The following is a 14,803-nucleotide window of genomic DNA, read 5'->3' as shown; positions in this document are numbered from 1 at the left end:
TAGCCTGGAAATTTTGACTAAAGGTGAAATCAAGGCACAAGTTCAAAAGCTACTAGATTACTTGGGAAAATTTACAATTTGGGCCTTGAAAGTGAAATAGAAACTGCAAGGTTGTTGGTCCAGTTACAAGAACCATAGAGCTAAATACGAAAGCTTTCGTTAGGAACACATTTAACGCCTAAAAAGATAGGGTATGTTTACGGGTTAGCAAGGTGATGTAAGATGAAGCAGAGCAGTTAACTATGTACGAGCCGATAAGTTGCCAGAATCAGGCAATAATTATTAGAATAAGAGGGACTAGAATCAGGTGGAAGTGGACATTGTCTGGAAATGAAAAGGAAGTAGAGGTCTGAAAAATGGGCTAGCAGAGGAACAGCACTGCAAGGGTATCCAGGGCTAATACTCTGGGGAACAGAGAGGTGGTGTGCTCCCCGACCTGGTGTTTAATCAGCCGAAGCACGGCTGACCGCACCGCAGAAATCTGGGTATGAGGCACCGTCATGTGACATTATGCCTTAGGGGCCAGGTAGATCACACAAGACGGGAGTAGGTTGAGATTTCTCTGCTATGAGAAAAGCCAACACTTGGTCTCAGTGTGGGGAAACCACAGGAAGTGCCAGTGCACGTGATGAGGTAGGAGAGAAACCTGGATGGTGTCTCGACATTGAGGTAATGCCAACATTGTGTTAAATGTTGCTGAGAGTTTCAATAAAATGAGAACAGAAAAATGATCACTGGATTTAACAACTACCAATTAATAACTACCCCAATCAATAAATATTCTTCTATAATATCTATTTGAATGGCTGCATAGAATCCCATTGCATGGCTGTACCAAAATCTGCTCAACTAGTCCCACTGTTGAATTCTTAGCTTCTTCCCAAACTTTTAGAATCATGGTTTCTTGAGCATGCTCTCAAAGTTGGAATTGCTGGATCAAAAAAAGTATGCACATTCTAAAGGCTTTTTATACAGCTACCAAACTCTCTCTAGAAAGGTTTTATTAATATAATTCTACCACCCCAAGGAAATAGAGTAATTGTTTTTTAAAAAAAAGCCTTTTCCATTTTGATAGGTGATATGTAGTATCTTATATTTGCATTTTTATTATTAAAGAAGTCATATGTTTACTGATCATTGGCTATTTATGAATAGCCTGCCCATAATATCTCTTGCACCAAATGAGAGTTGTAAACGGCAAATTGGTGAAATATCTAGGAGACTGAAATGCTGGTTTAGCGAAGTGAATAAAGCATATAAAGTTGTTAGAAGCACAGTTTGTGAATGTATTAGCTTTGTAACTTTCGTCAGGTAACTTCTCAGGTCCTATCTTCTCATCTGTGAAATGGGGATTAGGTCTACCTTGAAGTGTTGTGAACAATGGATAACGTACATGATGCTGTTAATTATGATAATTATTCAGATGGTTATTTTGCAGAGGTAACTGCACCATGGCACAGGAATCTAAAAAATGCATAATGTTGGTTTGAAGAAACTAAGGCTATTTCTGATTTATTTCCGTCGCCCCTATTCCTGCCCCTCCTCCCGGATGGTGGTGGTGTCACTATGGCAACAAGCACGCGCTGCCCGAGGCTCAATTCTCTGACGGTTACAGGCCTCCGCCGCCTCACTCTCCCCAGACCGGCGACTCTACGACGCGTTCTTCCCACTCGGTCTCAGATTCATCTCCCTTGGCCCCTGGGCAAGGAGCCGAGGGGCAGCATGGCCAAGGCGGCAGCCTCTTCGCCGCTGGAAGACTTGGACCTGAGCGGAGAGGAGGTCCAGCAGCTCACCTCCGCCTTCCGGGACCCGGAGTTCCGGCGAATGTTCTCCGAGTACGCCGAGGAGATTACGGACCCCGAGAACCGGCGGCGCTACGAGGAGGAGATCACGGCCCTGGAGCGTGAGCGAGGAGTGGAGGTGCGGTTCGTGCACCCGGAACCGGGCCACGTGTTGCGCACCAGCCTGGATGGGACCCGGCGCTGCTTCGTGAACGTGTGCAGCAACGCGCTGGTGTGCGCGCCCAGCAGCCGGCCCGGCTCCAGGGGCGCGGCATCCGGCGGCCAGTGGTCCCTGCCCTACAGCCTGGCGCCGGGCCGCGAGTACGCTGGGGGCCGCGGAAGCCGCTACACTGTCTACGACGTGGTCTTCCACCCAGACGCGCTCGCGCTGGCCCGACGCCATGAGCGCTTCCGCCAGATGCTGGACGCCACGGCCCTGGAGGCCGTGGAGAAGCAGTTCGGCGTAAAGTTGGACCGCAGGAATGCCAAGATCCTGAAGGTCAAGTACAAGGGTATCCCGGAGGCCGCCGTGCTACGCACGCCCTTGCCCGGGGGCTCCCAGGCCCGGCCCGAGGGGGAGCCGGAGAGCCCTCTCCCCGATTTTCCCTACCCCTACCGGCACCCGGAGGCCGCCGGGAGCGCTGCGATCCCCAGGCCCCAGGCGCCCTCCCCTCCAGAGGCCGTCCTACAGCCCGCCCCCACCGAGCCTAGCTACAGCGTGGTGCAGCGCCACCACGTGGACCTCCAGGATTACCGCTGCTCTCGGGACTCGGCCCCCAGTACTGTGCCCCAGGAGCTGGTGGTCACCATCGAGCTGCCACTACTGCGCTCGGCCGAGCAGGCGGCGCTGGAGGTGACGGGAAAGCTGCTGTGCCTCGACTCGAGGAAACCCGACTACCGGCTGCGGCTCTCGCTCCCGTACCCGGTGGATGACAGCTGCGGCAAGGCGCAATTCAACAAGGCCCGGCGGCAGCTGGTGGTCACGCTACCTGTGGCGCTGACCGCCACGCACCCGGAGCCCGCCGCGACCCCGGAAGAGGCCGCCGACCGGCCCGGAACTGACGGCGCGCCCTGCGCTTCCGCTCACCAGGAGCAGGCGAGCCCGGCGGGGGTTGGTGGGGCGGACGGAGGCCCGGATCCCAGCCGAGGCTGGACTGCGGACGCCGGGATCACCACCCCGGACGCCGCCGGGGAGGAGCGCGTCTCAGAACCCGAGGAGCGGGATTTCAGCGGGCAAGAGAGATCAACAACAGGCATCCGGGAGGAGCCGCCTCCCGGAGCTGGGAACTCACCTGGGGACGGTGGCGGAGGCGCTCCTAGTACTTCATCCGGGGACCTTGACAGGGGGTCTTCTGCAGGAAAAGTGAGCGCGCGCCGAACTCTCGGCGTGGAGGCGCTGGAGGCCCGGGAAGGCACCCGCAGGGAGCCAGCTGATCGAGCCATGGGTGGTCCCGGGACCGACCGCGGGGAACCTCTGTGTCCGCCTTTGCAGTGTAATCAGGATGAAGAATCCCTGACTCTGCTCATTCAAGTGCCTTGGATCCAGCCTCAAAGTCTTCAAGGGGAAGTGACTCCCCTCTGGTACAAACTGTCCTTCTCCACCCAAGACTTAGTTTATTATTCCTTCGTTTTGCAGTTTACTCCAGAGAATAAGTTGAATACCAAAGAACCAGTGATTAGCATTTCTTCAAACAATGCAGTGATAGAACTGGCCAAATCTCCAGAGTGCCATGGACAGTGGAGAGAGTGGTATTTTGGTTTAAACAAAGATTCTTTGCAGGTAACAGTTCTTTCTAGAGTCCTAATATTTGAAATATTCTGTTCCACTTGCTATCACAGGCACACTCTCAGTTTATCCTAAACAAAGGATTTCCCATTATAACTTCTCTCCTGATGACTTGAAATTGATGCACCTGATGAAAGATGTTAAGTACACTTAAACGCATATTGAAAACAACGAAAAAAACTTAACGCATTCTCTCTGGTGGATGGGTTTCAAATCTTCACAGTTGCCCTTGAGAAGGGCTGTAACTTTAGTCATATTCTCAAAGGGGTTGTGACACAAATAGGTTTAAGAGGCATTCTATTATGGCCATATTTTAAGTTGGTAAATAGCTTTTTCCAGCCTTAGAAAGTAAATAATAGTTTACTTCCAGAGAGCAAAAGTAACTCAGCCTGTGCCACACAGTTCTTTTGTAGGAAAACCAACTTGCAGGTGTGAATCTAAATCCCTTGCCCTCTCGGCCATATGGTACTGCTTAATTTCAGTCGCTGATACTGGTGGGGTTGTCTTCTGGTGGGCGTTATATTACATTGAAATTACCTCTTTTTACATCTGTTTTAATCTGTTCCCTGCTAGTACTTGGCACAATGGCTGGCATTTAACAAAGTGTAATATAAGCCTTTGTTGGTACCAACATCACATCAGCTACATCTCTTTTGGGCAAAAACTGGGGCTGTGCATTATCAGGTTTACCTAGGATATCATTTCGTAGTTGCTACTATACCTTTCAGATTATTGAGGATCTTGAGATTCAGTATTCCAGTACTATTGGCAAATACTGGGGGAAAAAAAGTTTGACATTCTGTAGAAATTTTTAAACTCATAAGTGAACAATTAATTGGTATTTTTGATTGAGGTTTGTATCAATGTTACATGTAATTTTTTTTAGCTCTTTTAAGATATTCAAGGGTTAAATTCCCAAATTCACAACACTAGTTGCACAGATTATATATTAAAAATTAAGTTTGGGGCCTTGGGCTTTAACCTGCCGGGAAGTTTTACTTCTTCCTGTGTTTTTCTAGAAATTTGCTAATGAGTTAAATTTTTACTTTATGAGGTGTATCTTCTGTGAGAAGTGGTTAATTTGAAACCCTCCAAAAATGGTAAAGTAAATAGCCAGGGCTAGGTAAGATACTTTGTGAGAATATAAAATATGAAATCGACTATCTGTTTATGTCACCAGAAGGGGAAATTTAGGAAGGGGCAGTCGTTTTCCTGTAATTGTTTTAATAAATGTGAAAATAACTCACAATGTGGGAAAAAAAACTATATCGACAAGCATTTGAGAGAATACTAAAGAATATATTTTCTTACCTAGCCAAGAACTAGAAGGCTAACTGGTCACACAAAATTTAAATAGATCCTGTCTGTGTATCTTTCGCTGACTCATTAGGAAGTGTTCTAAAATTAAATTACATTTTCTAGCTTGGACTGCATTTATAACTCTAGAGGTGATGTTATTCTTACAAAATAGAGGGGAAAAATAAAGGAAGGTAATTTGTAAGTAAGATTACTTGGAGGGAAAACATACCTCAGATTTAATAGAGACCTAGAAAAGGAACTAAGACACTTCTTTTAGGGTCTTTTCCTATATATCTATATACTCTTGCTGTTCTTATTGCTCTGTACAATACTCAGTTTTCTTTTGCCAATACAGCATAGGAATAACATTAAAATAAACATTTTAAAAGTGCAATTCTGAACTGTGTGAGAACTTTTATGAGCTGTTTTTAGATACAACTCTGTCAAGTATGACCAATAAGGTAGAATATTTTTTCTCTTTTTATTTTAGGAAAGGTTATTTGTCAGTGAAGAAAACGTTAATGAGTTTCTTGAAGGGGTCCTGAGCCCTCCATTCAAACAGACGATGCCCCTAACCCCACCATTAATTGAAGTTCTTCAGGTTACTGATAGTAAGATTGAAATACATGCAAAGGTAAGGATTTTGGTGGGCTCTATAGAGTAGTGATTTGGGACAAGGTTGAAGCCTAACAAATAACTTAATTCTTGATTTCTTTATATCATAACTTTAAACTAAGTGGACATGATGGCTGGGAAGAGTGATGTTAAGAGGAATAAAGACTTTTTTATATGTATTTTACTATTAAACATCAGCAGTTCATTTTCACTTATGTTATCTCCTTTAATCCCAAAATAACTGTTCAGTGAGGAATGGAGAGAAACTAACATTTGGGAATTATGAGTATTAGTCCAGGGACAAACAGCTTTTTTTTGACTCTCAAACCGTGGGAACTATGTCATCCAGTTTGTTCATTCTTTCTAGTTGAACTTAAGTTTGGTTATTTTTATAGTCTTCAGTATTGGACACAAATGAGTAACTAGCACAATAGACTCGTAATGTGAATTCAGGGGAAAGAGGCTCTAAAGAATCACAGAAATACAAGAAAATTCAAGAAATTCAAGAATGCCCTTATAAGAATGACTGCTAATGGGTTTTATAGGCCATGTTAAAAGGTTTGTAGGCCAGGATTATTTTATCCTGAAAGAGATGAAGGGTCAATGAAAGTATTTAATCAGAATCAATGCCAGGTTTGCATGATTAAAATATGACTGGCAGCATTTGGAGAATGACCTTGAGGGGGAAGCCAGAGGGCCTATCTGTAAGTCTACTGGGTTATTCCTTCACAACTTAAAAAAGTTTCCAGCGGGTACAATTTACTTTTCTATTTGTTTCAAAGAATTATTAATTTGCTGTTTCTCCTGACATAGTTGCAAGAATGTAGTAACTCTGAGCAGCTTCATGAGAAGGAAGAAAGAGTCAATGAAGGAAGTCATCTAACTGAAAAAGAAAGTCTACAACATGCTGCTACCTCAGCTGATTCCAATTCATCCGTAGCAGTCAAAGTACTAGAAACAGACAGTTGTGGTTCAGTTGCATGCTTGCTACAAGGGGCCCTCGATGTTTCTCAGAAGCCGTTTGCAAAGTCTCAGCAACCTGAGTCAAAAATGGAACCTGAATTTATAAAAGACAAAAGTTCTGTTCACTCAAATGATGAAAAAGATAATTTAAAAGAACCCGTAATAACTGAAGAGAAAGAATTAGATGGAGATCACCCATCTTCATTACTGAACAAAACTGAAGTTCACAATACACCTGGTTTTGACAACATAAAGGAAACCAATATGCAGGATGGTCGTGTGCAGATTATTAAAGATCATGTGACTCATTGCTCATTCAGTTTTCAGAATTCTTTGCTTTATGACTTGGATTAATTCTGTATCATCTTAGAATTTAAAGGTTGAGTAAAAACTTATGGACTAAAAATAGATTCTCTGTTTACTATCTTAAAACCAAAGGTATTCAAGAAAGTATAAAATTAAAATTTGCAATTTTTATTCTCATGGGGAAACTGAAGCTATTTATTTTTTTGCATGTAGAGAGTTTATACAAAGCTTCCTTAGTTATGGAAATAAGTTTTGTGATTCCTCTGATGTATATTTTTTTCTAATAGTAAACATTTAGTTTTAATACAACCTATTTATATTTACTTCTGTGTTGTTTTTGGTTTTTGTTTGCCATTACTTTAATAAAGTTTCAAAATATTCATTAAGTTGTGTCTGTCACAAAGAGTATTTCTAAAGAATGCAATTAACTAGAAGCACACTAGAGTGCACGTGTTGGTGGGAGGAGAATCTCAAAACTACGCATTTATAAGTCTCACTAAATAGGATGTACTTATGCTTGTCATAGAGATTCTGAGAGGAAAGAACTTTACTAACCAATATTAAACGATCCAAACAATACAAATACACTGAAATTTAGTATTTTTGCTTCAACTCTGTATTTTACTCTTCTCATATATGTCACCATGTATATATATATATATATATATGTGTGTGTGTGTATACATATATATATATAAATAACAGGTTATTTGTTAATGACCTTGAAAATTCAAAATTTTAAAAGAATTTTTTGGAAATTATTCAAACATCCCTTGGTTTTATACAATTAATTTACAAATTTTAGAACAGGACAGTTAAAATAATCTAAGAATTTGCTCCAATAGGAAAATTGTCTTCATTATATTATTACATGAAAATAACAAGAGCTAGTGTTTTCTAATCAATTTCTTTTATAACACCTAAAAGAGGGCAGCAGATAATTTATCTAACAGTGGCTAAGTTATGAATTTTGTGGAATAGTATTTTTATTTGAGGCCAGGAGAAAATCCCAACAGATTTTTTTTTCCTCACAAAAAATTTTAGGACAACATGAAAGACAATATAGAAAGGAAAATATTTGTTGATCTAATCACTGACCCCAAGGCCTTGAGCTGATCTATTTCTGTTCCAAAAACAGCTACTAATTCAAACCTCTGGCCTTACCTTAGTCCTGGAAACTACTTAATTTCTTTAGTCCTTTGAACTAGGGAGGTCGGGTCAGAGCACCAAAAACTGGTACGAAGCCTAGCAGTTCATTCTGATTTACATTTTTAACCCCAGTAAAACCTGGAACCAGAGGGCTGAGGGCAGTATAAAGGTAGCTCATAAAGCAAGAGAACTATTTGCTCCATTGTAGATGACCATATACATTTTTCAACCATCATAGGAATCTTAATTTGATGGAATAATAGTTTTGAGACTGTCCATTAGGTACACAGTTTTCTTAGATTGAAATGACTATTGCAGTACCTACACAGAAAGTAGTCTATATTTGTGGTTGAATACAATTATATACTGTTAAGGGAAACTTTCATGTTAAATATGGAGTAAATTTTAAGCCTGCTTCCTACTATCTACTGTGTCTGTCCTTTTAAAAAGTATGATTTCTGTTAAAATAAAGCTGGCACTAGAACATGTTTCACTTTGGCAGGACTGAACTTTGTATCATTTCTGGCTGTACTTCACTTAACACAGCAGCTTTTTACTGCTCATTATCTATGCCTGGCTAATTTGAAAGCCAGTTTCTTCCAAAGGGATGCACTCTCAAGAGCTGGGTTTTCTTTATTTCAAACTCAGTTATACAATGTACAGATAATATGTAATGCTAACTTTAAACCTTGTAGAATGTCTTTACTGGATTTTGGTGTAAAAATTTATTCTGCAAAATGATTAGGAATCTTTTTATGCAAAAATGAGTATTTTATTTTGGCAGCACTAAAAGAAAAAAAAAACCCACTGTATTTCTACATTGAGGTGAAAACAGTGTTTAAACTTTCTTATCAATCAAATACATTCCAAAAGAAAGTGTGTTCTATGAAGGTTCCAGAGCACAGGCAAATCTTAACACAATAATACAGGAATCTTTAATACTGAAAATGACTCTGTTCTGACAGGGTGTTTAACAAACATAACTTTCGAGTTATAAAACCAGTGAAGCAATCCCTTCCTCGTAACTGTGTCAAGAGTGAAGCTGGGCTTGTTCCGTTAATACTCTTAACAATTTCATTGTAATACTTTTTACTAATATGACAATTTTAAATAAATTTTGCTGTACTTAAAAGAAGTCTTGAACCTGGAAAAGTGTACAAAGTTACGGATAAAAAGATTAATAGATGCAATTTAAATAAAATTTCCCCTTCTTTCTTATCAATTAACAATAATGATTACCTTTAGCAGATACACATTGAGCTTTAAAACCCAATTCTCAAAATGAAAACTTGTGTTTTAAATCTTAGACATAAAAGGAAAAGATTACTATATTGGGACACCTTTTACAAGAATTCTGTTGTTGTACTAAAGCAGAAACCAGTTCCTAAACCCTTTTATTCAATTATATATACTGTTTGGACAAATATCAAAAATAGAAGACTGTCACTACTTTTGCTTTTGTAATTGTAATTTTTTACTGCAGTCTTCTATAACTTTTACAGAGTTCATGGTCCCTAATATCTCCCCACCCTCCATTTTTCCTAGGTGGGGAAAGGGCTGCCATAAACTTCTCACTGATAGTTAGAGTTTCTGGAAACAGGTACTGTTTGTTATTATTTAAGAGTGACTCAATTTGGGCACTCTGGGTGGATGGTCTACAGGTTTTCTGGTGGTGCATACCACAGTCTCCAGCATGAAAAATCCTAGGAACTTGAGGAACCAGCACTTTCCAGAATTTTGGAAGGCAAGATACAGTCAAATACTGAAGGGTCCAGTCCCAGTTATAATCATCGTAAGTACAGAAAGTATCTGTGCACTCAATCAGCTTCTGATACACATCCCGGGTCAAGGCCAGACCCATATTGTGCTCTGTGGATTTCCACGTTTTCACATCTACCTTGTCAGCAACGCCATAGAAACTGCGAATGGCAGTATAGGTCCCCAGGGAGAGAACATCACACTCAGGACACTCTTGCTGCTTTAATTGCCACATCTTTTTGAAGACATGGTAAAAGTCTGGGGCTAAGTAGTGATCCTCTTCTAGGAAAAGTATGAGGCCAGCATAGTCTCGAAGGACTTTGACCCTCTCCCATACAAAATGCAGCTTCCACCACCAGTGGTGTTTGGTTTGGGAGAATTTGGCCTCTCTATAATGGCCGAAGGAGTCGGGATATTCAGCATTAATGCATCCCATCTGCAAAGCTGCATTCTTCTCCACGTCTCTGGGGCAATCTCTGGGGTCAGTGCCCGGAAACTCGTTGGGGTACAACTGAATACTAAAAGGAAAGAACACCTGCAGAACCGGACAGAAATCCACCCCAGCAATCAGCTGATTGATCTCGGTCGACCAGAAGTCATGGCTAAAGATGACGAAGACGTTATCGATTCCCTGGGCTTTTCGAAGTGAGTCCAGCAGCAGTTTGAGGTATTCAGGCCGGTTGTGCACCTGGACCACCAGCACCAGCTCTCGGGGGGCCCAGGAGCCGGCCTTACCTACATTCCTCACCGTCTGGTCAAAGTTCAGCTGGTACACTAAGGACCGGTACCGCAGCGTCAGGTTGTCCACCTCGGTGTGCGGGGCCGCCGCGACTAGCGGAGCCGCCGACTCGTTGGAGCCCCGGCGGATGCCCACGGACACGGCGGGATGGTCCCCGGCCCGGGCGCCTGCACCCCGCGCGGGCTCGGCGTCCAGCAGCGGCGGGGCGAGGGCCTCGTTCTTCCTTTGTCGCCCATTGCTGCTCCAGAGGACGAAGCCGCAAGCGGCCACCACGAGCGTCAAGATCAGCACCTTCCGCTTGTAGATGCGGAACCTCATGGTCTCCGGCGCCGGGAGCGCAGGCAGGCGGACGGGCGCGGAAAAGAGCTAGCGGCTCCGGCGCGGAAGGGGCGGGCGGGCGGCGGCCGTGGCCTGTAGCAGTCGGAACTGGCCCCCGCAGTTGTCCTCGCTAACTCATCCCGGGCCCCGGGGGTCCTGGGGCCCGAAGGCTCTCAGCTCCCCCGCGCCGCCCGGGCTCCACACATCCTCGCCTGGCAGCTGCAGCTCGGGCACCGGCCCCGCCGCTAGGAGCCGCAGCACGGCGTCGCCTCGGTCCTCTCCATCCAGCACGGGTCCGGGAAGAAGCCTGTCGCGGCCCCACTGCACCCCGGCTCCGTTACCTGCGCCTCCAGCGGCCCTGCGTCCTCTGTGCTCTCATCTTTACGCGGCCCCGGACGTCCCAGACCGAGGGACGCACCCTCGCCCCACTCCGGCGGCGACTGTTCTGACAACCAGCTACTGGCCCGCCGGGCGCCGCGGTCCCCGGGCCCACACCCCTCCGCCCCGCCCCTCGGGCCGTCGGTTGGCGCTTCCCGGTCGAGTCTGGAGACGCACAGCCGTCGCCGCCCGCTGCCTATTGGGCCGCAGCGCTGTCGCTCAGGCTCAGTTCCTACATCCGGCGCGTTCCTCCCTTTCCGGTGAGGCGTGAGGAGAACGAAGCAGGAACGTGGACTCTGGTTTTCCAGGTAAGCGGGGTGCGGGGCGGTGGCGATCCCGGCTGGAGTCCCCAGTGCTCAGGATCCAGGGCTGGGCCGTGTGGGCCCTGGTAGGAGAGGGAGGGCGAGGCCCGCCGCCTTGGTTGGTGGATTTCAAAAACGGGCTTCTCCCTTCCGGAAAGGGGCTCCCGCATGGCGGCTGCTGGGCCGGGAGGCACTCATTAGGGACACGTCAGCCTTCAGGGCTGCTGAGGAAAGGATGACGATGCTTCGGAGGGAAAAGTGAAACCAGGCTGATAAGGTCCTCGGAGAAGGGACGGGGCGGGCCGTGGAGGTGGCTCTACACCGCGCCCCGAGTCGGGCATGCCCGGGAGCTAGAACATGGAGGGAGAGGGTGCGCGGAGAGGCGAAAATAAATTCTAGCCTCGGCCTTCTTTCTCTGCCGAAGAAAATTAGGTATCACACCACTACGCTTTAGTTGTTGGGCAACCACGGTAAATTAAGCCCTAAAGGAACCCCCTTTGTGGGGGAAACTGTACTGGGCGTCCCTGTGCTGCTGCTCTTGTTTTTCAGTGAGTCTCATTCTATAAATGCTCCAATAATTTAAGGATTCCAAAAAGCTGTGCACGTATATGTGCATTTACTCATACGGAAAATGAATACTTGGCGCAATTATACGTTACTGACTTATGTAATGTTATTTTCCTATAAATATTAATAAAACACTTGAATTTTCAAAATGTTTAACGTTTGCTGCCATATTTTAAATATTTTACAACAGTTTTCATTGTGAAGACACCTCTACTGCAAAGATGGTCAATGTACCTAAAACCCGAAGGACTTTCTGTAAGAAGTGTGGAAAGCATCAGCCTCACAAAGTGACCCAGTATAAGAAGGGCAAAGATTCCCTGTATGCCCAGGGAAAGAGGCGCTATGATCGGAAGCAGAGTGGCTATGGTGGGCAAACAAAGCCTATTTTCCGGAAGAAGGCTAAAACCACAAAGAAGATCGTACTGAGGCTTGAATGTGTTGAGCCCAACTGCAGGTCCAAGAGGATGCTGGCCATTAAGAGATGCAAGCATTTTGAACTCGGAGGAGATAAGAAGAGAAAGGGCCAAGTGATCCAGTTCTAAGCTTTGGGAATCTTTTGTTCTTCTATTTTTGAGAGCAAAATGTTTAAGTTATAGAAAAATTGCCTGTATGAGAATAAATACAGTGATATTCTTAATCAAATCTTTTGTATTTTTTAAAATATAAGTAAAATCGCAGGCCTAATTTGGCTCTAAATTAAAGAAATAATGGTAAATTATTTGTAAGTGAATTAAGGTTCATCCTCTTATCAAGTTCATTATTTAAATTTAGTTCCACAAGAATTGGCATCTTGTATTTATATAAAAAGAAAGTGGACTTCCCTGGTGGTGCAGTGGTTAAGAATCCACCTGCTGGGCCTCCCTGGTGGCGCAGTGGTTGAGAGTCCGCCTGCCGATACGGGTTCGTGCCCCGGTCTGGGAGGATCCCATATGCCGCGGAGCGGCTGGGCCCGTGAGCCACGGCCGCTGGGCCTGCGCATCCGGAGCCTGTGCTCCGCAACGGGAGAGGCCACAACAGTGAGAGGCCCGCATACCGCAAAAAGGAAAAAAAAAAAAAAAAAAAAAAAGAATCCACCTGCTGATGCAGGGGACACAGATTCAAGCCCTGGTCCGGGAAGATCCCACATGCCGCGGAGCAACTAAGCCCGTGCGCCACAACTACTGAGCCTGCGCTCTAGAGCCCGCGAGCCACAACTACTGAAGCCCACACACATAGAGCCCGAGCTCCGCAACAAGAGAAGCCATCCAATGAGAAGCCCATGCACCGCGACTAGAGAAAGCCGCGCACGCAACAACAAAGACCCAATGCAGCCAAAAATAAAGACCCTGCTTTTTGTATATGAATTTTAGGCTAAGATGCTTACAATGGGGATGGCTTGTAGATGAGCAAGAATGCAAAGGGCTAGGGTGTAGGAATAACATGGTGGGCACTTAGTCCCAACACAGACTTTTTTTTTTGCCTTTCCCGTTGTGGAGCATAGGCTCCGTACGCGCAGGCTCAGCGGCCATGGCTTACGGGCCCAGCCGCTCCACGGCATGTGGGATCTTCCCGGACCGGGGCACGAACCTGTGTCCCCTGCATCGGCAGACGGACTCTCAACCACTGCACCACCAGGGAAGACCCCCAACACAGACTTATATCTACATTTATTGATGAAGAAATAATTGTCTTTCTACAGGAACATGTAAAAATCAAGATATACACTAAATTACTTTTAACTATGCCACAAAACTTCACTTTTTAAAGAACCATGTTTTAATATAGTTGTTTTATAATATTTTCAGGCAATGTCTCACCAATTTATGAGTTCAGAAAATCCTAAGATACTTAATTACAGAATTCTTAGTTTTAAGGAGCAAAAGTGAATTAACTTTAGAAGGCAGTATAAAGCCTGGTCTGGAAATCCCCGATCTAGGTTCACAGAGAGGATTTTCTCCAGTTACTTTCACTCTTTCCCCTCCTTTGTTCCCAGAAGCTAGTTCTGACACTGTTGCAGTGATCTAGGAGGGAGGCTGATTTGAAAGGCAGTGGGAATGAGGAGAATGAAACAGTTGTGCTTCCATTTTCCAAGATTCTTTTAAGTTGGTTCCTTTTATATATCCTCTGCCCTAGTTCAGATCCTAATCATCCTTTAGCTGGTATATTGTGGCTGATATATTGCTATCAGTTTTTTAATTAAAAAAAAAACATTAAGTGACTAAAACAAAAAGAACCACCCTCATATAATACAGAACTTAGTAAACGTAGCAATTTTCTGCTACTCCCACCCAACCCCAAAACCTCATTCCAGCCCTAAAAATTAAAAAACTTAGAAATCACAACAAAGATTATGGAATTAATATTATAAAACTTGTAAAAGCTTAAGTCTGTCCAAAGCAACTCCTACTTTATGGTGAATATAAAATTCCATATATATTTAGAATAATATACCTGAAAAATACAAAAGTGCTTAAAAATTTATATGTAGTTTCATATCAAACAAGTTCTCAGTACAGTTTAGACTATATTAGTGCAAAGTATATTTTCTGCATACAGAAACTCATTTTTTTAAAAATATTTATTTATTTGGCTGCACTGGGTCTTAGTTGTGGCATATGGGATCTAGTTCCCTGACCCGGGATTGAACCTGGGCCCCCTGCACTGGGAGCAGAGTCTTAGCCACTGGACCACCAGGGAAGTCCCAGAAATTCAATTTCTTTAACTGAAACGCAAGACGAAAATTGATAAGAAAATTCTATGACCAGAGTGGTTGGGATCAGTATCTGTTTTAACATTAAAAAAATAACCCCACAGCCCATTCTGGAAACACTAGGCTGAAATAACACAAGTGCAATAAGCTGAT

General features: G+C 44.3%; 3 protein-coding genes across 3 annotated transcripts; 2 read left to right on the top strand and 1 right to left on the bottom strand.

The window, feature by feature from the left end:
* The first annotated feature begins 670 nt into the window (after positions 1-670).
* On the top strand, positions 671-7,382 carry DNAAF2 (dynein axonemal assembly factor 2). The gene is made up of 3 exons (XM_082617178.1): positions 671-3,561; positions 5,357-5,500; positions 6,295-7,382. Exons 1-3 carry the CDS (start codon positions 1,567-1,569, stop codon positions 6,796-6,798), a joined length of 2,643 nt encoding a protein of 880 aa, XP_082473304.1. The 5' UTR covers positions 671-1,566; the 3' UTR covers positions 6,799-7,382.
* Positions 7,383-8,655: 1,273 nt separating this feature from the next.
* Positions 8,656-11,218, bottom strand: MGAT2 (alpha-1,6-mannosyl-glycoprotein 2-beta-N-acetylglucosaminyltransferase). The gene has a single exon (XM_082616937.1). It carries the CDS (start codon positions 10,712-10,714, stop codon positions 9,374-9,376), a length of 1,341 nt encoding a protein of 446 aa, XP_082473063.1. The 5' UTR covers positions 10,715-11,218; the 3' UTR covers positions 8,656-9,373.
* Positions 11,219-11,317: 99 nt separating this feature from the next.
* On the top strand, positions 11,318-12,594 carry RPL36AL (ribosomal protein L36a like). The gene is made up of 2 exons (XM_082616938.1): positions 11,318-11,400; positions 12,152-12,594. Exon 2 carries the CDS (start codon positions 12,183-12,185, stop codon positions 12,501-12,503), a length of 321 nt encoding a protein of 106 aa, XP_082473064.1. The 5' UTR covers positions 11,318-11,400; positions 12,152-12,182; the 3' UTR covers positions 12,504-12,594.
* Positions 12,595-14,803: the final 2,209 nt, after the last annotated feature.

This window comes from Mesoplodon mirus (genome assembly GCF_964341445.2).
Source record: "Mesoplodon mirus genome assembly, chromosome: 4".
Taxonomy (NCBI): Eukaryota; Metazoa; Chordata; class Mammalia; order Artiodactyla; family Ziphiidae; genus Mesoplodon; species Mesoplodon mirus.
This window is presented reverse-complemented; position numbering and strand designations above follow the sequence as displayed.